The sequence below is a fragment of the Leopardus geoffroyi genome, chromosome B2, assembly GCF_018350155.1.
Source record: "Leopardus geoffroyi isolate Oge1 chromosome B2, O.geoffroyi_Oge1_pat1.0, whole genome shotgun sequence".
Taxonomy (NCBI): domain Eukaryota; kingdom Metazoa; phylum Chordata; class Mammalia; order Carnivora; family Felidae; genus Leopardus; species Leopardus geoffroyi.
This window is the reverse complement of record NC_059332.1, coordinates 5,437,238-5,462,449: the sequence shown is the minus strand read 5'-3', so window position 1 is coordinate 5,462,449 and position 25,212 is coordinate 5,437,238. Positions and strand designations below refer to the sequence as shown.

Sequence of the window (25,212 nt, the reverse complement as noted above, 5' to 3'; positions counted from 1 at the left end):
CACAATGTGTAGCCTAGGTTAGGAAAGGTAAGGTTTATACCGCATCACTAATTCACAGTTGAGGAAACCAAGGACACGAGGCAACCCAGGCCAGGACCTTGGACTACTAATCCTGAGATCCTTCGACGTGACACAAGCATTTTGTTTTCGTTTCTACTGACGCTGTCTTTATTGACCCACTAACTCGAGACCAGTCCATGCTAATATCTTCAGAGTCTTCAGCGTGTAATGGGTCTGAATCTCACATATATGTAATTAGCTTCCACCGCCGCAATCCACTTGTAATCCATCTTCTAATGTTATAAACTTGCAATAAAGAAATGGGGTGTTTCTAGTAAACAAAATGAATATTCTTTAAATACAGAATTTAATATAATAATACAAAGCCTAGTCTCTATGCTAACGGGTCTTTCCCCTTGAATTTATTAGTCTCGCTTAATATGTATCTAGCTTGATTTACACTTTATTTTTTTATATTTATTTATTTTTGAGAGAGATAGAGAGAACAAACATAAGAGGGGGAGGGCTAGAGGGAGAGGGGAACAGAGGATCTGAAGTGGGCTCCATGCTGACAGCAGAGAGCCAGATGTGGGGCTTGAACTCATGAAACTTGAGATCATGACCCGAGCTGAAGTTTCGATGCTTAACCAACTAAGCCACCCAGGTGCCCCTCGATTTACACTTTAATGACCACCATCGGTGGCTCTCCAACAGATGGCTAAAATGCCACACACAAGAAAATGAGATCTAGATGAATGTTCTTCCCTTTCAAGGAAGACGATGTAGACTACTTTCTGATCAAAGCATAAATTCCCTGACGATGAACAAAAATGGTGTAAATGTGTCCAAAGATGTCTAATACGTGGGATTTGTTCAAGAACCACAGAGGAACACTTTCTCTGTATATACAGAAGCTCTCCTGCTCGGGTCACAGGGTAATTCTAAATCCCCTGCCTATTGACACGGAGTTGTGGCCAACTGAGGATTTTAAAGTGGATTCCCCTGTGTAGATTTACCTTTGCAGTTAGTTGATCTCCAGATAAGGGAGGGCTTAGATTCCTGTAAAGCACACCATAAGGGATGCAAAACTGGCTGTGCTCTGGACATGCAAATAAATATGCAATGCTTGCAAATTCAATGAACTGAGGCCACAACTTCTATCTGAACATCTCTGGGCACAGGGGGAGTTTATAGAGTCTGAACATCCCAGGAATCGTGAATCACTGCTTTGAGGACAGGTTATAGCCAGGGGGCATTTCTATCAAGGGAATAGAATACCCTTGATCTAGGATACCCTAGAATACCCCAAAGGTCTGTTGAACAAACAGGTGACCGTGGCAGCCATGATTCTGTGTCCTCGCTCCTGGATTCTTATCTCATCCTCAATATGTCTACTGAACTACTACTAATTTTTTAAGACCGAGCCCCTGTCCAAAGTGTCCTCTCTCTGATCCCCTTGCTATACAATCTTAATCACATTCCCCTCGGAACACTCATCAACTTTGGCTTACCTGTGATGCACTTACCACAGGTATGACTGTCACTTGTACGCACGTCTATTATTCTTGCTTAAAAAAGGATAATCCCTGGACAATAGGGACCACATATTTTTCATTTTTCACCCAGTTCAGCAGCTGGCACATGGCAGATGTCCACTTAATGTTTCTTAATAACTAAGCGCCAAGACAGATAAAACTTTTGTCCAGTTTCCAATGAGGAAACTACTTTAGAGCCTACAATTGGGATTAAAACCCAGGCCTGTCTGGTTCCAAAATTCACGTTCTTTCCTCCATGCCATCTCTCCAGGATAAACAATGCTAACCTGAGACATTCACATAAAAACACACGGCCTTGGCGCCTGGGTGGCGCAGTCGGTTAAGCGTCTGACTTCGGCTCAGGTCATGATCTCGCGGTTTGGGAGTTCGAGCCCCGCGTCGGGCTCTGTGCTGACGGCTCAGAGCCTGGAGCCTGTTTCAGATTCTGTGTCTCCCTCTCTCTCTCTGACCCTGCCCTGTTCATGCTCTGTCTCTCTCTGTCTCAAAAATAAATAAATGTTAAAAAAAAATTAAAAAAAAAAAAAAAACAAAAACAAAAAAACACACGGCCATTCCCTTACTGATGGAAGCATACAAATTAAGGCCTGGAGACATAATTCAGGGTAGATACGCTTTGTTACCCAGAACGTACGTAGATGGGGAGTAAGCCGGGAGACGTGCAAAATTAAAAAATGACGTAACTGAAGGAGAAAGCTTGTTCTCCTTTTCTCCTTTGAGAAAGCTCGAAGAATCCTTATTCCCTTCACCCAAAGATAGATTTCTTGGAAAGTCTTTACCAACTTTATTCTCCTGAGCATAAAGCGTCATACTAAGTAAAAATCAGTGAAACCTTTTATCAACTTAGGTTTGTGGAAACACTCGTTGGACACAATGACCACTGCATTTCTGCTTCCTTTCAACTCCTCATCTTTGCCCTGCAATCACAAAACGAAAAAGGTGGCGACCTGGAACCACGGAGACGCTGGATGGAGGAGGCAGCTCGGGCAGCACTCCGCAGCAGCCGCCTAACTCCCAAACAGAATGCGAGATGAAGGAGGGAGTCCTTCCAGCGGCCCCCAGGTTGGAAGCAATCTATTCCCATGCTTGACCTAGGTTTTTACCAGCAGTCCAGCTCAGTTGGCGCTTTAATTACATTCAGGACAAATAATGCAAGGCACCAAAGCCACGACACAAAATCAGCCCCAGGTGAAATACTGAATCTTCCCCACACTAATCTGCTGTCCACCAGCATCTGTATTCATAACGCCAAATTGAAGACGTGAATGAATAAAATGGAGAGGGGTTCCTTGTACTCAAATTTCCATGCTGTGTTCCTTTCCATTTAATTGTAGTGCTCACCTAATCTGAAATACCGAAGGGGGGGGGGGGAAAAGCACATTTATTAAAGAAAGCAAAGCCTCACCCGCTTCTCCTGGATATGGAGAAAAAACAGCTGCATTAACCTTCCAATGAAAAAGGACACTTCAACCAGTCTCAGTCCCTGATGAAGTCTTCAGCAAACATATTACCAGGGATGGTGGAATTCATTATTTTTTTTAAAAGAAGTTCCACTACACATGCTTCAGAATTACTGTACCCCAATTAGCAAGAATCATAAGCTAGAAGCTGGTTTTGTTTGCGAGGACAGGGGAGTCAATTCCTGGCTGATCCCTCCCGGTATTGCTTTCAGCACTCAGAATAGCTGTGTTTGGCTGGCTTGTTGTTGCAATTAGGTTTCCAGGTTACCGACAACCGAACAACCCTGGGCTGAATATAACTTCTGGACGTGCTTTTTAAGACTCCAAAACCTGCCATATGCATCAACAGATAACTACTGCCTTTAATCAGGATGGATGACTGAGCATATATAAATTGGTAATATCTTAAATCCAACACTTTTTATTGGATTATCATGACAATTTTCTGAACATGGGTGCAGATTTAGGGACATACAGAGGACCGTCAGGTCAGCATGGGATTATCAAGGGTTACCTAATCGCCATTCACTCATTCATTCATTCAAGTGATTTCATTCATTCATTTTGGCCAATCGTAATTTGTTTTTATGTTACCTAAAATTTTTACTCATGGTGTTTCACTTCTTTTTCTATTCTAATCATTAACTCATGTCAACTTCAAAGACCACTTGCTGGAATGACATGGAGTACTTCTGGCCAAAATTACCATGTAAATAAAACTGCTGTTAAGAAATAAAACTCAGCTGGGGGGGAGGGGAGTCAACAATGCTTGTACTTGGCCAAAAGAATTGCATTTAATCAAGACATCATGCATATAGATATTTTTAACTTTAAAAATAAGGCACAGGACACACTGCAAAGAGATGAAGTGAGAAGGTGCCTTAAGTTTTTGTGTTTTTTTAAATCATGTTTAATAAGCACAGTAAAGGTTAGAAGAGAAACATGCAAACAGCTTAAAGATCAATGAATAAAGTAAGGGAGAAAATGAAGAAAAGTTGGAAGAGATTAAGATACATTTGGATGGAGATATCCAAAATGCTGAATATACATGAACAAAGGAGAGAAAAAAAATACTTGGAAAAAAAGTAAATGTGGTCTGATAAAAAATTAATTAAGCAAAAAAATTATTAAATAATTATGTTTAGAATTATCCTTTCTCTTTTTTTTAATGTTTATTTATCTGACATAGAGAATGTACAGGAGAGGGGCAGAGAAAGAGGGAGGGAGGGGGAGAGGGGGAGAGGGGGAGAGAGAGAGAGCTGCCTGGTTACCTGGCAGCTGTCACTCAAAACATCTGGTCAGAAACGGCTAAAGAAACCAAATGGCCCTCTGACAGTAAACGTGGTGAGAATTAAAAATTCACACATGGTTCTTGGTTCAATGTCTCCTCCTCCGCCTCTTCACACCCTGTAGTAAATTTCCATGTGAAAGTCTCTTAGACTTCCTGTGGGAGCTGTTAGTACACATACCAAAGCCACTTCGAGGGCAGTATTGGAAACATTCAGCATAAATATCCTGTCCTATAGGGAATATCAGCAAAGGTCAAAAAAAAAGAAACAGTGAATTGAGACTAGAACTAAAATAATTCTAGGTTTTGTGACTAATGGTAACTGGTTAAGGAATATTAAGGATAAAGGGGTGCCTGGGTGGCTTTATTTCGGCTCAGGTCACGATCTTACGGTCTGTGAGTTCGAGCCCCGCGTCGGGCTCTGTGCTGACAGCTCAGAGCCTGAAGGCTGCTTCGGATTCTGTGTCTCCCTCTCTCTGCCCCTCCCCTGCCCATGCTCTGTCTCTCTCCCTCTGCCCCTCCTCCCCTCCCAAAATAAATAAACATTTTTTTGAAAAAAGGATATTAAGGATATTAAAAGGAAATTGTGCCCCTCTTCTGGATTCACTTCCAAACTTGAGGCTTCTTTGTGTGTCTTCTCTTTCCTATCATCGTTAAATCAAAGTATAAAAAATAAATAAGGCCCTTCGCCCTCTCGATGCCCCTTCAAAACCAACAGGGGGCACAGTTCGTGCCCCATCACCGTGAGCTCTGCAGGCCCAGGTATTGGTCACCAGTGTCTTCCTCTGCAAAATGGAAATACTGACAACCCTACCGCATAAGGGTTAAATTCTCTCTCTCTCTCTCTCTCTCTCCACTCCCTCCCCTGCCCCCTGCCTAGTGTGGGTCTCTGGTTTTATTCAACTTCCAACACTTGGGTTGGCTTGATATCCAAACAGTTAAGACTTCAAATACTTCTGACAGTCACGGTTATCAAACAACAAACAAAGCATTCTCCCTGTCGCCACAAAGGGGACTCTATCGGCCCAGTGATTATAGAACCATCTATCCCGCTGCCGGGGCCAGAAATCCCACAGTCACCCCACTGATCTCCCCTCGTTATTCCCACACCCAACCAGCCACTAGGTCCTGCCTCTCAAGTCTGGTCCCTCCACCATCCCCTCAGCCTCATGCCCCATGAGCCCCACGTTCCTCCCCACTAAGTGGTCTCCGGGCTCCAGCCTTGCTGTGACAGCATAAGTCACCATGCCAGCGCCCCGCTGAACCCTTTCTGGAACTTCCAACGGTTTTAGGAGAAAGTCAAAACTCCTTCAAAAAAACCTTTTCTGGGGTGCCTGGATGGCTCAGTCAGTTAAGCATCTGACTTGGGCTCAGGTCATGATCTCACTGTCAGAGTCTGGAGCCTGCTTCAGATTCTGTGTCTCCCTCTCTCTCTCTCTCTCTCTGCTCCTCCCCCACTCATGTTCTATCTCTCTGTCTCTCCCTCTCGAAAGTAAACATTAAAAAAAATTTTTTTTAAATAAAATAAATACTGGGGAGCCTGGGTGGCTCAGTCGGTTGAGCTTCCGACTTCGGCTCAGGTCATGACCCCACAGTGTGTGAGTTCAAGCCCCACATCGGGCTCTGTGCTGACCGCTCGGAGCCTGGAGCCTGCTTTGGAGTCTCTGTGTGTCTCTCTCTCTGGCCCTCCCCCATCCATCCTCTGTCTCTGTCTCAAAAATAAAACAAAACATTAAAAAAAATTTTTTTAATAAAATAAATACAAACCTTTCTTAAAATTTTTTTTAACATTTATTTATTTTTGAGACAGAGAGAGAGCATAAGCAGGGGAGGGGCAGGGAGAGAGAGCGAGCAAGCGAGAATCCCAAGCAGGCTCTGTGCTACAAACCCACGAACCATGAGATCATGACCTGAGCCGAAATCAAGAGTCAGTCACTTCAGCAACTGAGCCACCCAGGCGCCCCACCTTTAAAATCCCTTTATGGCTGGGTCCTCTGGTCTGTCACACATCTCCACTCGGGCGCCTTCCCATTCTTCAGCCAAACACAATCTGTGTGAGTTTGTGAACAATGCCCTATGTTGTCTCATCTGCAGATGCTCACCCACGCTGTTCCGTGTGCAGGGACCTCTTCCTCCCCTGCTGGCCTGCCTGACACCCCCTCATCCCTTTGGGGCTCAACTTACACGCCATTTCTTCCAGCAGGCTTTCCAGGATTGCCCTAGCTCTGAGAGCTGCCCCTCCAGGCCCCCGTACCACCTGTGCCACAGGCTTCGTTATACGGCTTGTCTGCCTCCGCTAAACAGTGAGCTTCGTGAAGGCCGTGCCCTTGCCTGGCTTCCTTGCTGCTGTAAATCCAATTAGCATGATGCCTGGTGCACAAACAGGTGCTCAAAACTTTTTTTTATGAAAAAAAATTGTGGTATTAATTTTTTACTACCAAAAAGAGCCATAAACTTGTGATTTGTGTCATTCCCTTAAGCTCCAAACCCTCCTACCATGAAAGATGGCCTAAAATAATGGCTCAGACACAGAGCAATTCATCTCCAGACTGCCCTACCCCAAGCCATCTGCTTTAATTCTGCAGAATGGCTTTGGTGGAGCACACAAAGACCGCCATTAGCGTTCCTAATTCCACCTGTATGCTCAGAGTCGTCTCACGGTGTCTGGGACACACAAGTGAAACCGACACTGCCACAGATTAAAATGCACACATCGAGCCCAAACTGTCTTTCTATGAATGAATGCATTTATGAGAAGCACTGGCCATGTGCTGTTGATACCAAATTTGACACCCATGACTCCACTACCTTTGTACCAGAAGGCAGAGCAAAGAGAATTCCCAGAGGGGGAACCACAATCTGAACGTGGTTATATGGAAACGAGTGAATTAGAGAAGTGGGGAGGGGAGGAGAGTTTAGAAATACCTTACAGGGTCACCTGGGTGGCTCACTGGGTTGAGCATCCGACTCTTGTTTTGGCTCAGGTCATGCTCCCAGGCTTGTGGGATCGAGCCCCGCATTAGACTCTGTGCTGAGCGTGGAGCCTTCCTGGGATTCTCTCTCTCCGCCCCCCCACTGCCCCTCCTCTGTCTCAAAATAAGTAAACAAGCTTTAATTTAAAAAAAGAAAGAAAAGAAACTACAGTCATGAGTAAAAATGCTGAAAGTTTCCAGTGACAAATGACATCGCCTTCTCTTCACTATATACATAACTATGTACACCCATTTACATAGACTAATAGGTGAGAAGAGCCAGAGTTAATCAATACTATTGATAAAATAATTGACACAGGAATAGCACAAGGGAATAGCAACCTGACCAGGAGAAGCACCAGCCAGCAGAAAGGTAATTTAATTCAATTTCCACATACTCTTTGAGTAAATTAAGTATCAGCCAATTGAGCATTCATGAGAAACACGATATCCAGCTCCAAAAGCCATACTAAGGGAATCCCTCTGCGGGAGGCAGGTGCTGAGCCTGGCCAGCTCAGTCAGAGGAGTATGAGGACTCTTGATCTCGGGGGTTGTGAGTTCCAGCCCCATGTCCAGTGTAGGGATTACTTGAAAATAAATTTTTTAAAAAAAGAATCTCTTTTTATAGTAATACATACATATATATATATATATATATATATATATATATATAGAAACAGTAATATAGATAATAGACATATAATTTTAAATTGATATTTACAATCACTCTTTTAATCCAGTTTTTAAAAGCAGCTGTGGGAGAGCCCATACTAGCTAATGCAAAACTTGTAGCACTGGAAATTGAGTTATCTGTTTCTAGAAAAACAGGCTGTGAATATGGAGTTTTTACCAATTAACATACACTCTACAAAGTACAAGTTGGGTGATTATCAGGTGACTTGTTTCACAGAAATTTCTAAAAGTCAGCAGCAGAGTTACATTAGGACGCATAATTGGAGGGGCCCCCCGGGTGGCCCAGTCGATTCAGCGTCCGATTTCAGCTCAGGTCATGATCTCACACTTCGTGGGTTCAGGCCCCACGTCGGGCTCTGTGCTGACAGCTAGGAGCCTGGAGCCTGCTTCCGATTCCGTGTCTCCCTCGCTCTCTGCCCCTTCCCTGCTCATGCTCGGTCTCTCTCTTCTCTCAAAAATAAATAAATGTTAAAAAATAAATCTGAAAAAGATGGCCATGGAAGTCCATAAATCTCTGAAACTCAATAATACTTACTGCTACAAGGTGAGGAAAAAAATACAAAGCGGCATAGACTGCCATAAGAAATTTCCTGGACAGAATGCTCTGGGTTAAACATTAGACACTGCAAATATACCAAGTAATTTAGTTTTCACTCTCCCACCATCCCTTACCACTGAGAGCTTTGCCCCCAGCTAGCAGGTGGGCTGAAATAAACCTTGTTCCAACAAACCAAACATCCAAACTATGTAATCATGGGATGACATCTGAGCTTGATGTGGCTGGCTGCTTATAAAGGAGTCTTTCACAATGATAAACGGGAATTTTCATTGTTGACCAAGCCAGACACTTGCATACTTCCTGCTGAAATCAACCAAATGCAAATAAACAGCCCTATCTTTAAAAAAAAAAAAAACTTCTATCCACTCATTGTGAAATACACTGAAATCTGTTCCTTTGTATAAAAGGATAAAACTATCATATTAGCCTGTTACCTACCTACTAGACAGAGACCTTAAAAGTTGTTTTTTCAGTACCGCGATACAGGTAAGCCACGTTACGTGTAGGTTCTCACTCGCGTCTCAATCAGCACTGCACTCGAGAAGGCAGGGTGATGCTTCAGGTTCAGTCTGGGGCCAGGGACTTAGCAGAAACAAAAGACCCATGGGTCCAAGCACAAACCCCTAGCTTCACTAGCATGGCATTCTTCCCATTCTATTCCACCAGCAAAAGTCCAAGGATTTATTGCTACTCTACACAACTCTGGATCTTTGAAACAAAGTTTTTACAAGTAGCACATGTAAAAGTAAAACGGGAACAGTAAACACAGAAAATTTGTTCTAAATTAAAGGGAAATAAAATTTTAAAGTAGACCTACACCGATGAAGCTTCAATATCATAACCAAAAATCAATGTTATGATCACAGATGATGTTACATGCCTGTTTCTTAGTACCGATTCCTCTGGATTTCACTTTCACTCTCTTGGCTTTTCTTTTAGGGACTTAAACAGTGTGTGGGAAAAATGTGAAACATCGATCTGTACAGTGAGTGGAAAAAATCTGAAACATCGATCTGGATGGTTGCTGCATTGGTCGAGGATGTTAGGCTACCTTCAGTTCTAAATACAAAAGCCACACTCCAAATCAGGAATATTCTCCAAAACCTTTACTTTCATGATGTTGCTTCAAATTTTGTTGCTTTTTTCAAAAATTCTGACTGGAAGTGCCAGTGCCATCACAGCACTGCACGCTTATTTACAACGAAGAACTCCCTGAAATGAGAGATCCTGGCACACGGCACCAGCATAGGTCACTGCCAGTCACTCGCGCAGCTCTCTCCCACATACCGCCTGCTCCGTGGAGGGGGTGTGACAGCCCAAGCACTTGGTCTTCCCAGGCTTCCCAGGAAGCCTCCCACGAAGCCCTGGATTCAAGGGCATTTTGAAACTCAAGTCAACCTCAATCCAGCTCCGCCATCTTGGTTGTGCAACTGAAATATGCAAGTGGGAAGAACTGGGTTCATAATTAGAAATGGACAGAAAGGAGACATGACTTTCAATAAGTGGTTAGTAGTCTTCACCAATGTTGTGGTTTGTTGGGTTTTTTTTTTAAGTTTTCTTTCAATCAATCTGACCCAAACTCTTCAACCCTCACGTTATAATTTTGGCTCTCCCTTTTTGGTAACCAGCTGTGATGGAGAAGAGCTAGTCACTATATTCTTTGTAGGTACCGAAGCCAATTATTGACTAGGTCTGAGTAAATCGTTTTATCCCCTCGGAGTAACAACCTCTGGTATTGTTTCAATTTTTTTATTCTTTCTGGTGTAGCTTAGCTCTTCAGACTCTTTCTAGAATCTTCCTACAACATTACCTTGTTGTACTTTATGACTGGCACCTGGCAAACGTCTTTTTATGTCCATATGGCTGGAATCTTGATAAATAGTCTTGAGAGAATGTGAAATCGCGCATGAGCAGTAATCAATAAGTGGCTGGGCATGGTTCATTTGTCTACCTTGGCTATCTTTGGCTATTTATTTGGTCATCGTTTCCCTATGATTCCTGCCTTATGGAAATCATCATGCTTTCATCCTGAATAGTCCCTTTGACCTTTCCAGACAACTCCATAAACTCCTCCTGGTAAGTGTACAACTGAAAGCTTGGCATGCTTTGGCAAAACTTGAAAATCTCATCCTGTATGTGTCTGAGTCCCATGCGGTGTAAGAACAAGAAGTTTTTCTCTGTTCAATAGGTTTTGCTGTTTAGTGGGGACTTACATGAAATGTCTTATTGAGAATAGTTTGATACCTCATCCAAATGGTATTTTTAAACATACACACTTGGTTAGGAATTTATTTTATGAGATACTTTTTCTGTTTTCCTCTCAAAAGGTTGATAATTATTTTCTAAATGTTCATTATATTCTTGGGTTTGCTTACCATAGCTTGTTACTAGAAATTTTAAAATGATACATGTTCTAATTCACATGTCTTATGCTTTCACGTTCAATTTCCTAAAGTCATGTCTAAATGCCAGCTGAAGAAGGGGTGCCTAGGTAGTCGGTTAAGCGTCGACTCTTAGTTTCAGCTCAGGTCATGATCTCAGGGTTCATGGGATGGAGCCCCATGCCGGGCTCTGTGCTGACAGTGAGGAGCCTGCTTGGGGTTCTCTCTCCCCCTCTCTCTGCCCCTCCCCCAACTGCATGAGCATTCTCTCTCTCTTTCTCTCTCTCCCCCTCTCAAAATAAATACATAAACTTAAAAAAAATTAAATACCAGATAGACAGAATACAAAATACTTGGAACAAATGTCATGATTCATGCTAATAGACCAACTAACCAACTAATAGACCAACCTTTCAGCTTTTGATCAGAGCTGATTAGGGTTATTAACAGACAGTTTTCATTAGACCAATATTTTCCAGATTGACATAACACATGTCTCTCTTGTTCAAACACACACAGCTCAATACTGAGAAAAAGGGAACACAAGAAAGTGTGAAAGAAAAATGAAATATAGCCAGTTGTGCTTTAATAGAAAACTGTGTCTTCATAGAACCTTGGCAAGGTCATAGTCACCATGACCATGATGGGAACTAGCTATCCTTGGAAAAAAATGCCTCTTACTTAGCAGTTGCCTCAGAGAAATGGGGGAAGGGGGGAAATAAAAGACTGGGGAGGGGCTTCAATTACTGTGGAAAGAACTCACTGAAGTGGGCTTTATCTTCTTTGATTCCTCATTGTCTACCATAATCTGGAAATCTTTCCCTAAGTTAAAGAAATATTTAGGACTTTAACTATTTAGTCATTCCCCCTTTGAACCCAGAATTCCCAGGCTAACGATTAGTGAGTTAAACCACAGAGCCCCATGCCTTCCCCACAGTATGGTTAATAATTACACCCAATTTAATGTCTAGAATCCCATTTCCAACCAAGAGCCTTTAAGTAGCAAATTTCATAGTATGTTTCATTAGAGAGTATGCATTAATGATTAAGCTGAGATATGAAGTTTTAAAGGTTATATTCAAAACCTTAAAGACGTGCACCAGAGTAGCTGACCTGAAGTGCAGACAACCCCCATTATCGCAAACTTGTCAGAGGAGCTAAAGCTTTGATGTTCCAGAAAACTCTCTCCTTACCTCTCCTCCTCTCCAAGGTGCTCCTGCAAGGGTTCCTCCCCACTAGGAAGACACAAGGTTTACTCAAATTCTGCATAATTGAACAGTCTAAAGATGAGGGACACATACTCAGGAGGATTCAACCTGACGGCTTATCCAACGAGGAGGCTCCCATCTCTCTGGACAGGCATTCACTGGGATCTTCTCTCAGATTTGAATTTGCAGATTTCTTTTTAAGGCTCCACCTCTCAGAACTACAGGCACACTCATTCCTGTTTAGATCATATAGAATGAGGCGAGCATGACCTCTGCCTGTCACTGCACATGTTCTGGCACCTCCACTAGCAGATGAGAAAGAACAGATAAAAGAAGAAGAAAACCAAACCGATCCTTGATTTTTTTTTTAAAATATAAATGTGAGGAAGGGGGTAAAAATGATCTTTTCTGAGGACTCTGAGAACACACATGAGCAGTATTCAAGAAAATAAATAAAGCTCCAAGTTCCGTATTAGGCATCGATAGAAACTTTCACTGGGGGTTGAGAAGAGCCCACAGAGGGAGACTCCCACAGAGGAAGCCAACAAGGAAGGTCAAAGGCCAGAGCCTGAACTGGAACATGAGACCAAGGTACCTTTAAGAATGAGGAAGTCTGGGGATGCCTGGGTGGTTCAGTTCGGCTCAAGTCATGATCTCACGGTTCGTGGGTTCGAGCCCTGTGTCTGGCTCTGTGCTGACCGCTCAGAGCCTGGAGCCTGCTTCCTTCAGATTCTGTGTCTCCCTCTCTCTCTGCCCCTCCCCCACTCATGCTCTTTCTCTGTCTCTCAAAAATAAATTTAAAAACGTTCAAAAAGTTTAAAAAAAAAAAAAAAGGACAAGGAAGTCTGATATTCAGTGCAAAAACTGTTTAGCCCACCAAACAAGGGACCCCCCCCCCCCACCAACCAGGGAAATGTACAAGTTCTTCAACAAAGATCACTGTCTACGGAGTTAAAGTCAACCACAGCAAGCAAGAGAAGCCAACCACAGCAAGCAAGAGAAGCTAAAGAGCGTCCAGTCCATGGGGACAGGGGCCCTGCGGCTTGGCTCGTGGGTCAGCAGCACACCGCCTGACACACAGCGGGCACACAATCAACCCTGGCTACGTGAATAACGTTCATTTACTACGGCTCCAAATTACGCTCCAGAGACAATAAATGTGTCTTAGGACACAAACAAAGGTTTACCTGCAACTAACTTTATCCCTGAAACAAAATCGAAATAGACGGTGGCCAGGAAGACCTCTTAGTCATTGGCAACATCCCGCTCACGTGCAAAGTGAGGCACGCAGGAGGCACGCAGGAGGCACGCAGGAGGCACGCAGGAGGCAAGAGACGCCTCCCTTAACTGTTGGTAAGGAGTTTGCGGGACTGTAGGGAATTACAACCATTACCAGCCCATTTCTGCCGGGTTCGGCGCAGAACCCGCAGACCTCCCGGAGACTCACAACCGAACGCGCAGCTCTGACGCACACACACAGCCGAGCCTAAGCAGCTAGAACAGGAACCCACCTGCGGTCCCACGAAACCGCATTCATTGACTTGGTGCAGCAAGGGGCGGCCCTTGGAGAAAGCGCAGGGAGGCTGAGACGGGGGGGAGGGGGAGCATCTTAGGTAAGGTTCGGGTCCTCAGAGGAGGAGTCCGAGGAGGTGTCTCACGGAAGCAGATTCAGTTCTGGATGGATCGCGGTCTGGAGGTGAGATGAGGAGAAGCGGAGAATAACGCGGGGGTGGTGATGAGGCGAAGGCGGCTCAGCGATTCGAGATCCCCAGGAAAATACGGGCACCGCAAAGCAGGTCTGGAAGGTCAGCGGTAAAAGGCGGGAATCACTGAAAGAGGGGTCCTTTTGGCATCTTACGCTGGCGCACAGCACAACTGTGGGAGAAGCCACATCGTGCGCTCACTTTGCGGCCGGCTTGCCGTGGGTCCGCTCTCTTCTATCCCCGGTTGACTTCCGCTCTTTCAGTGGGAGACACACTGTGCCTCTTACACGGACGGGAGCATTAAATAATCTCCCTTAATTAAGTTGTAGGAAGAGACGTTCTCAAAACCTTAAGAGAAGCAGGGGGAAAAGAAACGACCCTGACCCATAACCCTAAACCTAGCACCTGCAACTCGACAGTCCTCCCAGCAAACCTCTAGCCCAGCACCCGGGCCCTGGGTAACAATGGTGGGTTTGATCCCCAGTCCTCTCCCCTGGACCCCAAATCCCCCAAAAGAAAGAGCAGGGAAGTCTTCACTTCTGCCTGGACACCCCCCCCCAACCGGCCCCCAGCATAGCACCTGTGTTCTGTAGCCATTTGTCTGCTAGTCCCCTCCTATATAACGTACACCAAGGCCTCCCACACAGTAACACAGAGTGACATTAAGAATGTTACAATCTAGGGGCACCTGGGTGGCGCAGTCGGTTAAGCGTCCGACTTCAGCCAGGTCACGATCTCACGGTCCATGAGTTCAAGCCCCGCGTCAGGCTCTGGGCTGATGGCTCAGACCTGGAGCCTGTTTCCGATTCTGTGTCTCCCTCTCTCTCTGCCCCTCCCCCGTTCATGCTCTGTCTCTCTCTGTCCCAAAAATAAATAAACGTTGAAAAAAAAAAAAAAAAAAAAAAAGAATGTCACAATCTAGGGGCGCCTGGGTGGCGCAGTCGGTTAAGCGTCCGACTTCAGCCAGGTCACGATCTCGCGGTCGGTGAGTTCGAGCCCCGCGTCAGGCTCTGGGCTGATGGCTCAGAGCCTGGAGCCTGTTTCCGATTCTGTGTCTCCCTGTCTCTCTGCCCCTCCCCCGTTCATGCTCTGTCTCTCTCTGTCCCAAAAATAAATAAACGTTGAAAAAAAAATTAAAAAAAAAAAAAAAGAATGTCACAATCTAAAGGATGCCACTACATGGGTGAAATACAGCACAGGACGACTTGAACGATCTACAACACTACGTCAAAGAAGGAAGCTTCCACTTGAAGGGCTCACGAATGGCTTTGTCACAACAGGATGGAGTCAAAAGCACTTAAACAGCTCAACACACGACACGAACAGGACTGAATCCCTAACAGATGAAATCGCTTATCAGGTGGTACTAGAGATGTTTGTATATCCGTCTTTTCGGTAAGACTGTTATTCCTCAGGGTGAGGGGTTACGCAGGTCTTCTTGAGTTTTGCACCCCACCCCACCCCCCGGCGCTCTGCCCACCATGCTGCTCGGTATCGGCATCCAGTCCCGTGAAAGCAAAGCAGTTATTGGAAAAGTAAGAAAAAGCTCATTCGGGTAAAGCAAAAAGGCAAGAGCACAGTGCAGGCTGGTAAGGAAGAGACAAAAGGTGTCCCAGATGCAGACCAGAGGCTTCTAGCACTGGAGGACAGAGGACTCCTCTGCTTAGGTGACAGAGGAAAGAGAGACACTGGTGAGTTGACTTGGAACGTGGACACATCACAAGAGATCTGCACCTGGGCTGAGAGGAGGGGAGAAGGAAGCAAGGAGAAGATGGGGAATGTAAATAAGAGATACACTACCAAGGTCCTCAGTGGCTGAGGACTGGGGGCAAGAGTACAAGCAGAGTCCAGGAGCTTTCGTTACCCGGATATTAGTAAAAACAAGACCTGCGTGTAGGGAGGCATTAGAAGTCTGTTCTGAGCCCACAGTGCTATCTCACCTTGGAGCAGGTGCAAACCACCACACAGCCACCTTGTCATTTTCTAATTCCTATCTCCTTTTTCTTCCCCTTTCTTCCTGTTTCACCCCCACTTCCTCTTGCTGTCCTAAGTGTTGGCCGAATAAGACCATGCACTTCTTCGGGGTTAGCAGAAGAGGTCCATTAGAGGTCTGCCTCTCTCCGTCCCAGTGATATGGCCACCAAGAACAGGCCTGGCTGTCCTGTCAGTGTCTCTTCAAAGATGAGCCTCGTGGAACAGAAAAGCAATGACAGAAACCACAAAAGGACTTCCAATGTCGAGGTGACCTGTACCTTCTTGTTACCATGACCTGCGGTCAGCAAGTGGATACCATGGTGTCTGAATTCTGAACTATCTAAAGAGCACCCAGGTCATATCATGGACGTGGGTGAGGACGCTCTGGGAGAAGGAAAGGAGTGCCACTAACTCCCAGCGCCCGCTGTCTGGGCTTCCTGCCACGTGTGCAAATGGAACCACGGTGGCTAGGACACAGTGCTACACATCCAACTGAACTACAAGGGTCTTCTAGAGTGCCACGTACCGGGAATTCCTAGAACCAGTATGTTTTAAGCAATTGTGATAACTGAATCATGTGCATTAGTGTGGTGGCCTTTATTACGTACCCAACCCAGACAACTCTAACAGTGTGACATGACCTCAGACTTGAGGGAAATGCCCCCAATTCCGATAAGCAATTTGACTCACCCTTCATACTGGGACATCTTTGAATGAGCATTGAAACGTCTCCCCTTTGAAACTGTTCTCTACCCTCCAGTACTAGGTATTCATATTTTGGACCGACTTCAAGGATTCTGTGAACCCCTCCCTGTGGTTGGGAATAAGATAGGCTATCTTCCTCCAAAGAACAGGGGTCACCAATAGACTTTAACACAGTGGGCAAGCTTTTCTCCGAAGACACGAATGTTGAATGGAATCATCCCCTTAGAGCAAGAAAACAGCATCTACAATTTTTGTGAAAGGCCAGTCTATCAAGTCTGTTGTCAAATTCTGAACATAGATCATCCTCTAACTTTCCAACTTGTTGAATTCTAAAATTTTGACTGTATATTGGCTGTGGAAAAGAGAGAGGTACTTCCCCACAGTAAGAACTACACACGTAATAGTTAGGCTCTCAGAACAACTCACAAGAGCTTGCGTGTTACCTCAAAACAACAGTAAGAACACTGTAGAACCAACTGTTGAAGCGATACCTTTACAGGAAAGTACATTCACGGTTCCCTTTGGGGGGGGGGGGCAGGAACAGAAAACTCTCCCTTTCTGGCAATGAAAGTAGGGACTCCCCTTGCTCAAAGCAGGCGTTGAGGGTGGTCATGGTGTGGACTTTGGGGAGGAAGGTCTCTGTGTTGAAGATGAGGCTGGGAATGCACAGTACAGTGGATGAAGACATACTCATCCAGACCAGGAAGGTGGGCGGGGGAGGACGGAAGTGGGGCAGAGGGCCCAGGGGAACAAGTGGAAGGGGAGGACTTGGGTAGTCCACGAGCACAGACAGACACGCTGTTTCTCGCCACCTCTCCCAACTCCTGTGCAAACCCAAATTTCTGCTCCTTCTTCCTCTTTATCCCCTCTGGAAGTCTTTGTGGGTTATTAGCACAGCAGGGTCCATGCAGCAAGAAGAAAGAAGCGGAGGGAGTCACCAGGTAGAAACAGAAGGAAAGAGATACAGTCTCCTGGCTGAAGGGAAGGGGTGAGTTTCTCACAGGGAAGATGTGCATTGCTAGATCAGAGTCTGGTCTGTGTGGCTGGGGCACAGACCTTGCTGCAGAGAAAACAGCAGCCACTGCTCCGAAGTGGAAGAACAATTAGAAGTTAAGTTAATGAGAATCCTGGTGAATGCTTCCCTTATTAAGGACAATCGTTTTTTAAAAAGTATATTAGAAAGATTCGTTGCACACCTGTTGCACTTTGCCAGGCACAACGTCTTCATCGGAGACCCAGAATCCAGAGCAAATAGATGCTCGTTTTTAAAGAATTCACACATCTCACATTCTAGCCCAGAAATTCAGCCTTGGCCACCAATTTCAAGCAAGGCATCCTACTTTGAACGGTCGTGGATCCTTCAAACAAAATTACACCCAGAACCAATTCACTACTGCACTTTGTATTTGCTACAGATACTAAACTCTAGTGGTCATTCATTAGCTAGAACAAAAGCAAAACCTGAAAAATTTACACCTTTGTCTATAAACGATTAGAACGTCATCCAAATTCTAAGACCCAGAAATATGGCACCTGTTATTAACTTGAACCTTCAAAATGTGATTTAGGTTACCTCTGTGTTAACAACTTCCATAGGTCTTTTCTTGGTTTCTCCTATGTCCAAGTAACTGGGGGAGAAAAAGAAAAACAATAAGGGTTTCTTTTATTGCTTTTGAGTCAGTTATATAATTTTCTTACTAAAAATTATTAAAAAGCAAAGCAAGCCATAGGAAATACTTACGCCTAAAGCAAAAAATCAGTGGCTACTAATTAAAAGCAATTGTGGTGGTAGGAACTGCTTTCAGTATCAACAACCAGAGCGGATATATGTCCTCTGGTCTCAACTTCAATGAAACTGAAGGCTTGGAAATACATACTTCTTAGGGGGGGACATTTTCCCCCAACAATATTTGGCCCCTGACTATATATGTGGTGTTTCTAATTCTTATGTCAATTTTGACATAAAGAGTGGTTTGCCTGTGATGGTGCTTAATGGTTCCATTAAACACAGCCTTTAGGTCAAGACAAAGAAAGTACTGCTATAGCACGGCATTAGACCAGCTGTGAAAGGCTGGGGAATCTTCTTCCCTTTGAAAGCACCTTCATGATACAGAAATGCTCAGCCATGTGGGATGGTTTAGGCATTGGTTCGGCTAAAATGCACATCGCTGAACTAGTTAACCTCTGGAGACCCCTATTACTCCATTGCTACTTGCTATAGATATTAACTAGTGATCATTCTACACACTGTATACTTTGGTCAATGTCAAGCCCTAAGTCCACCACTGTGATCTGGTCCCCACTGTGATTCATACAGAGCAGGTGCTAAATAAATGTTTCAGTATAAAAAAGTATAAATCTAGCATTTAATTTATAACCATAAATACAAAGACAGATACCTCAATTACTGTAATCGCTGAGTTGCAAAAAAAAAGTTTATATTAGGATTAATTATAGCTATGTTTTATTATTTTGCTTCCATTTTGGGATAGGATGCTTCAGTTAATCAATACCACTGGAAGTTACATTTTTCTTACATGAATAATGTTTACATAGGACAGTGCAGAACTCCCTTTGCTTAGCAATAAAATGGCTCTTTTGCAAATTGGCAGGGAGGGACTGCTTTCTGACATAACAGCAAAACACGTTAACTATCATGTGAAGAAAAGCGATCCTGGATCCACAAGATTAATGAAGCAAAGTCAACTTCCAAAAACGCATAGGAAAACTTTGGGGAAAATAACTACCTTTACAATCCTGTGCTATACAATAAAAGTTTAATAACTACCTCGAGTTCAATTATGGTTTCAACAATATTAGGAAAAATCGGAGTAAAAGAAATTCAAGAAGGAAGATGATCATTTTCATTTGAGTACTATTTTTCCACCAATGCTAAATTCTCCAACATCATTTGGGGTCTAAATGACACAAATTACCCTCAATATCTTCTGGCCTGTCTTTTGTTCTGCCAGTTGCCCCAACCGTTAGGTAAACTTGCAACTGCTAAGCTTCAAATATATTCATTACTTAAATCTTCTTGGCTTCTAATCATGATAACCATAGATACTACTCCTTTAACTGAAATGAATCCACTATTCATCCATCAGCATGGAAAACTAGCAACGGAAACTGTCATGACAAACTCAGTTTTTTTGTATGTCAACTAAAAGCAAAAACAACCATGCAGATCTCTCACCTATACATAATGACTCTGAAGTGACCTTTCTATTTGGTTTGAAACTGGACCTCTTTTTATCTTTTGAGTGGGCAGGGCCAAGTAAACCAAAAAAACAGGGAGTTACAAAAGTGAGTCTGCAACTTTGAGCTGTTAATAGATTCTGAAATATACTTCCATTCCCATGACATTGCTTTTTACAGGAATTATTTAATAAAAGAAAAATCAACAAAGTACGTGATGGAAGGAACCGGACGTACAGATGGTTTGCATTTTCTACGACATTTTGGTGTTCACAAAGCACATTGACGTCCACACCATTCGCTTTTCTAACAACCCTGGGAGGTAGGAACAGTTTACACTCCTCGTCCGCATCAGGAAGAGGCACCAGCTGAGTCCTGTGGCTCAAGGATACACAGCTAATGATCAGCTCAGTCTCAGGTCTGATTTTGAGACTCAAGATCTAAGTGTCTTGCATATCGTTTCACTTAGTTCTTTTCTATGAAGTTAGACAAAGGGTGCTACTAAAGGAGTAAAGGAGCTTTCCAACAAGGGAAAACTAAATCCAAATGTATCCCTCACCTCGCATAAAAAGAATGTCCAGCAGAAGAAAAGGCAGAACATTCAGAACTCAGTTTAAGCAAATTTAGGAAAAGAAAAATGGTATTTGACGACACTAGTGATATTTGGGAAAATATTTCTATACAGTTAAAACCAGAATTCACAAGCACACACTTTACACTGAAGATAGTTTTTGCTATCCTGAGGCCCAAGCTCAATTTCAATTAAAATATATTAAAAGCTATGAAATATAAAGTTTCCACACAATCCAGGAATCCCACTCCTAGGTATATAAACAAGAAAAGTGGAAACTTGCACACGATTGTTTCTGGCAGCATCATTTCATAATAGCCCAAATATCTATCACCTGATTAATGGAGAAACAAAATGTGGCACAGCCATACCATGGGATATTCTTCCACAATAAAAAGAATGAAGTTCTGATACCCACTACAATATGCATGAGTCTGGGAAACATTCAGGCCAAGTGAAAGAAGCCAGGAACACAAAGGGCCACATATTGTGTGATTCCATTGATATGAAATATCCAGAACAGACAAATCCATAGAGGGCAGAGCATAGATTGGCAGATGCCAGACGGATGGGGTTTTGGGCTGATGGTGGGGGGGTCGGAACTGACGGCCAAGAAAGAATTCTTGAAGATGTCTTTGGTGCAAAAAGGTGATTTTATTAAAGCACAGGGACAGGACCCGTGGGCAGGAAGGGCTGCACTGGGGTTGTGACGGGTAACCGATTATTATATGCCCTCAGGTTGGGAGGGGGTTAGGGATAGAGTAAGTCTCTAAGATATTTTGGACGCAAGGTTTCCAGAACTTTGAGGGTCTAGCTGTTGTCAGGCAAATGCCATTTACTACTGTTTAGTAAAACCTCAAGTCGTGAGGCCGTTCAGATGTATATGAGGGGCCATAAGCTTGAAGTATGATTGTCAGCATATATTTTATGGCAGAGTTGAGATAAAGGATGTTTCCAAAGGAATTTTTATATGTTAAAGTAGACTTACAGGATCCTGGGGGGGGGGGGGGGGGGTCAGGATACTGTTAAGCCAAGATTCCCTATTGCCCCCAGCAAAGTGTCATCATCCAGGCAGCTGAGCTCCTAGGAGGAGGTTACTCTGTTAGTTTCAAGGACTTGTCAATGGGCTGTAGGCAGTAAGGGAATGTAATTTCTCATTTGCCTTAGTTTCCTCCACCACCAAGGCAAACACTTAAACCCCTTTCCTTTGTTCTTGAGTAGCCAGGAGTGTCTGAGGAATATCACACATATTCCACCTGGGGGTGGGGGAGGAAGGGGCAGGACTGTTAGTCTGTCCTTTGCCCTCAGCTTGCCCGAAGTTCCCTCATCAAGAGGATGGGGAGAAAGGGAAATTGGGATGGGGTTTCATTTTGGACTGATGGAAATGTTTTAATATTAGCCTGTAGTGATATTGCAAAACTCCATAAACCTAACAGAAACGATTAAAATAGGTGAACTTTATGCTATGTGAAATATATTTCAATTAACACAGTAAAAACAAAACAAAACAAAAAACTATGCACTATTAAAAATCTACCTGCCCTGCAATACCCACCCCCACCAGGAATAATCTCCCTCAACTGTGAACTTCCATAGGACTTTATTTTTTTTCTAAGCGCAGTTACTCCTGTGTGCATGTAGTCTCTCTCCTGTTAGATCGTAAACTCTTAAAGGCAAGCAGTCACATCTTGCTTATCATCCTTCTCTTCACAGACCTAAGCAGTTTGCTCACTCACTGAACACCTACTATGAGCGACCTCTCTGCCAGGACCTGGGAATAAGCACCAACGGTGACCCCCGTGCTTGAAGGTCTTAGCCCTCAGGTACCTAGAGACAGACCTGTAGACAAACACAGTAAGCCAATAAGCTTTTCCAAACATAAGGCTAATAGCATAAACGTGCAGGCTGTGCGGGCTGGAGAGGGTCACAACCGTGGGGGCGTGGTCAGCTCTACTCGGAATGCAAGTCTGGAAGAATTTAAACAGTAGGGGGGTGAAATGCAGAAAACAATTTTGTCCTCTGGTGACACAATATTCAATACTTCTAAATAATCTTTAAGAAATCTTTAAACTCAAAAGGGCAGGTTCCAAGAAAAAGGAAAAAAGAGGAAAGGATAAACAGAATGGAAAGTGCTAAATTACCAGTCTGGTCACTGAATACTTTTCTAAGATTCCTGTTCCTCCTGCTGCCCAAGTGAAATTCCTTCTCCAGTCACACTTTCAACCCCCTACCCTACCTGCAGCAGGGGCTCCGCGCAGTCACAGCCCCTGGACACGCCGAGGGTGGGCGAGGCGGGGCTCACTGCTTCCCCCAAGCCAACCCCACACTTTCATGTAACGTACAGTGGTGGGCGGTGGTGGGGACTGACAGACTCACTTGAGTTTCTTGAAGGCTTCCTGGCCTCCGGCCACGTAGTTGCCCCCGCTCTGGATCTGGTCTAGCTTCCGGATGCGGTGCCCGGTGCGCGGGGTGTAGATGTTCCTGACGGCCCCAAAGGGCGCCTGAACGCCGCCCGTCACCTCCTTCAGAAAGACGTCGAAGCTGGACACCTTCTTCTCATGGATGACGACGCGGCGGCCGGCGAAGAAGGGGTCCCCGTTGCGGTACACCAGCACGCTCTTCACGACCGGCTGGGACAGGTGGCTGGACCTGGCGCCGGTGCCGCTCATCTTCCCCGCGGGACGCCGCCCGGCTGGCTCCTCGAGGGAGGCGCCTCTGCTGCCCCGCGGCCTCACAGCACGCACCCCGTGGGGGTCGCTTCCTGAAACCTACGCGAAACAGACAAGCCCGCGGTTAAAAAAAAAAAAACCAAAACAAAAAAAAAAAACAGGAGCAGCTGCAGGGCGCCTGGCGTGCACCCAGCCGAGACCCTGCGGGCTGCGGACTCGCGTGCCACGTCCAGGTATTTCACCGAAGTCTGGACAGCCAATCAGCGCTCGCCGTGCACGCACCACACCTGCTTCGCAGGCCACCGGCCGAGCCCAGGTGCAGCTGCCGCCGGACAGGAGCGCGCGAGGGGCTTTACGCAGGCAAGCGGAGGGGGCGCCGGACGGAGAGGTGGGCACGCGCGCTCACACGCACACACGGATTAGAAAGATGCCCAAGCTCCATTTCTAATATCATATTCGTGTTACTCTTTACAAAAGGCTTTTCTCGCCTTGCTTCCTCACTTCTGTCTCCTGCTTGCTCCCCCAAATGAAAGCAATTAAGTTCTGCCTGGAATTGCCCAGATTTTTATTTGCTGAAAAGTAATAGCCTAACGTGCACTGAGAGAGAGAGAGAGGGAGAGAGAGAGAAGACTTGAGGGCTATGGGGGGAGGCTCGAGCTTCCGGGACCCCTAGCCCCCTCCCGCGACCCTCCGCGCCGCCGCCGGCCAAGGTCCCGTGGGCACCGTTTGAACACTGCGGGCAGCGGCGCGCAACCGAGTCCCAGGACCGGAGGCGGTGGGTGGCGTGGGGCCGCCCGCCGCTGGGGTACCTGGCGACACTGGAGGGCCGGCTGGGGGAGGAGCGGCTCGGGCGGGCCCGGCGGGGGCGCAGCGCGGCGGCTCCGCCGGCACAGCGCTCAACTCCGCGGTGGCGCGGCGCTCCCGCTGTTCCTCCGCTGCCGTTGTCTCTGCGGGCCTCCCTCGCCCCGGGGGGGATGGACTTGTTACTTCTCGCCGTTTCCATAGCAACTGCAGCCACGCGCGGAGCCGAGTCCGCGAACGAGTCCATGCGCGCGCCCGAGCCCCTTGGGCTTTGCCCGCAGGCTCCGCGGAGAGAGTGGAGAAGTGAGGGTTGGGGGCGGGGGTGGAGGGAGAGTCTGGGTTATCTGGCGGTCATTCTCCGAATGGACGCCTACTGTGTGCCAGGCGCTATGCTGGAAGCTGGCGATACGGCGGTAAAGAGGCCAACCTGAGATGTTTTGCGCGCCTACCACCGCCTAACTTTAGAAGGCTAAATGGCTAAACAGCTGTGTGTGCCCCAGACCCCACATCCTTGCATCAGTGCTTGGGTGCGACAGGGGAGGGGAGCTTTAAGAATTCTAGGAAAGAGGTGTTGTCCAGTGCACTCTGGGACATATGTCTTGTGGGACCAAGAAAATTCTCTTTAAAAAGTTGAACTCTTTCAGCTCATTCCTGCCAGGATTCCCTTTATTCCTCCTAAGAGCTTGCTGCTACCTGTCATGTGCAAATTTCATCACCCGCTGTTCCTCTTGCATCAAATATGAGTAAAAGTAATACTGATAATAACTACCATTAATTGAATGTTTTTGCATGTAGCAGGCATTGTGTTAGGGACTTTAAGTAAACTGCCTGATGTTCACAATAGCCTTCAGAGGTAAGTATTATTCTTTCCTCAGATGAGGAAATGGAGAGGTAGAGATACCAAAGAAGCTTACCTCAGGTCACACACAAAAATTCAAACCTGGTTCTCTGGGATTCCAGAACTACTTTGACCACCGTGTCATAGTAATCTAAAAAGTGAACGTGTAAAACATTGCAGTCTGGGGAGCAGAAACATTTTTATTAAAGTTTCCTAATACATCAATTCCTTGGAAGTGAACAGGTTTTTTTTCTTTTTTAATTTTGTTTATTTTTAGGAAGAAAGAGAGTGTGAGCAGGGGAGAGGCAGAGGGTGAGAGAGAGAATCCCAAACAGGCTCCGTGCTCAGCGAGGAGCTTGTTGGGGGACTGGATCCCATGACCCTGGGATCATGACCTGAGCCAAAATCAAGAATCAGAGGTTCAACCAACTGAGCCACCCAGGCGCCCTGAAACTTAACAGTTTTCAAAAGAAGACCAAAGACAAGGGAATAATGCAGAGGAAAAAAAGAGAAAGGAATTCTGTGAACCAGTTATAAACAATGTACAGGTTGCAGGAATGAGCAGGGAAAATATCTGTGCAAATATGCTACCAAGTGAGAAGTAAGACGGAATACCTGTTTTGAGGGATGGAAGGCAGT

The 25,212-nt window shown here is 45.3% G+C and overlaps 1 protein-coding gene across 1 annotated transcript in view; it reads right to left on the bottom strand.

Moving 5' to 3' along the window:
* The window catches only part of DCDC2 (doublecortin domain containing 2), a 165,012-nt gene extending 141,142 nt beyond the window's left edge, over window positions 1–23,870 (bottom strand). Inside the window, exons 1-3 of the mRNA XM_045497231.1 lie at window positions 23,744–23,870; window positions 22,642–23,033; window positions 18,070–18,124 (exon numbers count right to left, since the gene is read on the bottom strand). Coding sequence (XP_045353187.1) covers window positions 18,070–18,124; window positions 22,642–22,934 — 348 coding nt within the window. The 5' untranslated portion in view covers window positions 22,935–23,033; window positions 23,744–23,870. The remainder of the gene's footprint in view (window positions 1–18,069; window positions 18,125–22,641; window positions 23,034–23,743) is intronic.
* Between the last annotated feature and the right edge of the window lie 1,342 nt (window positions 23,871–25,212).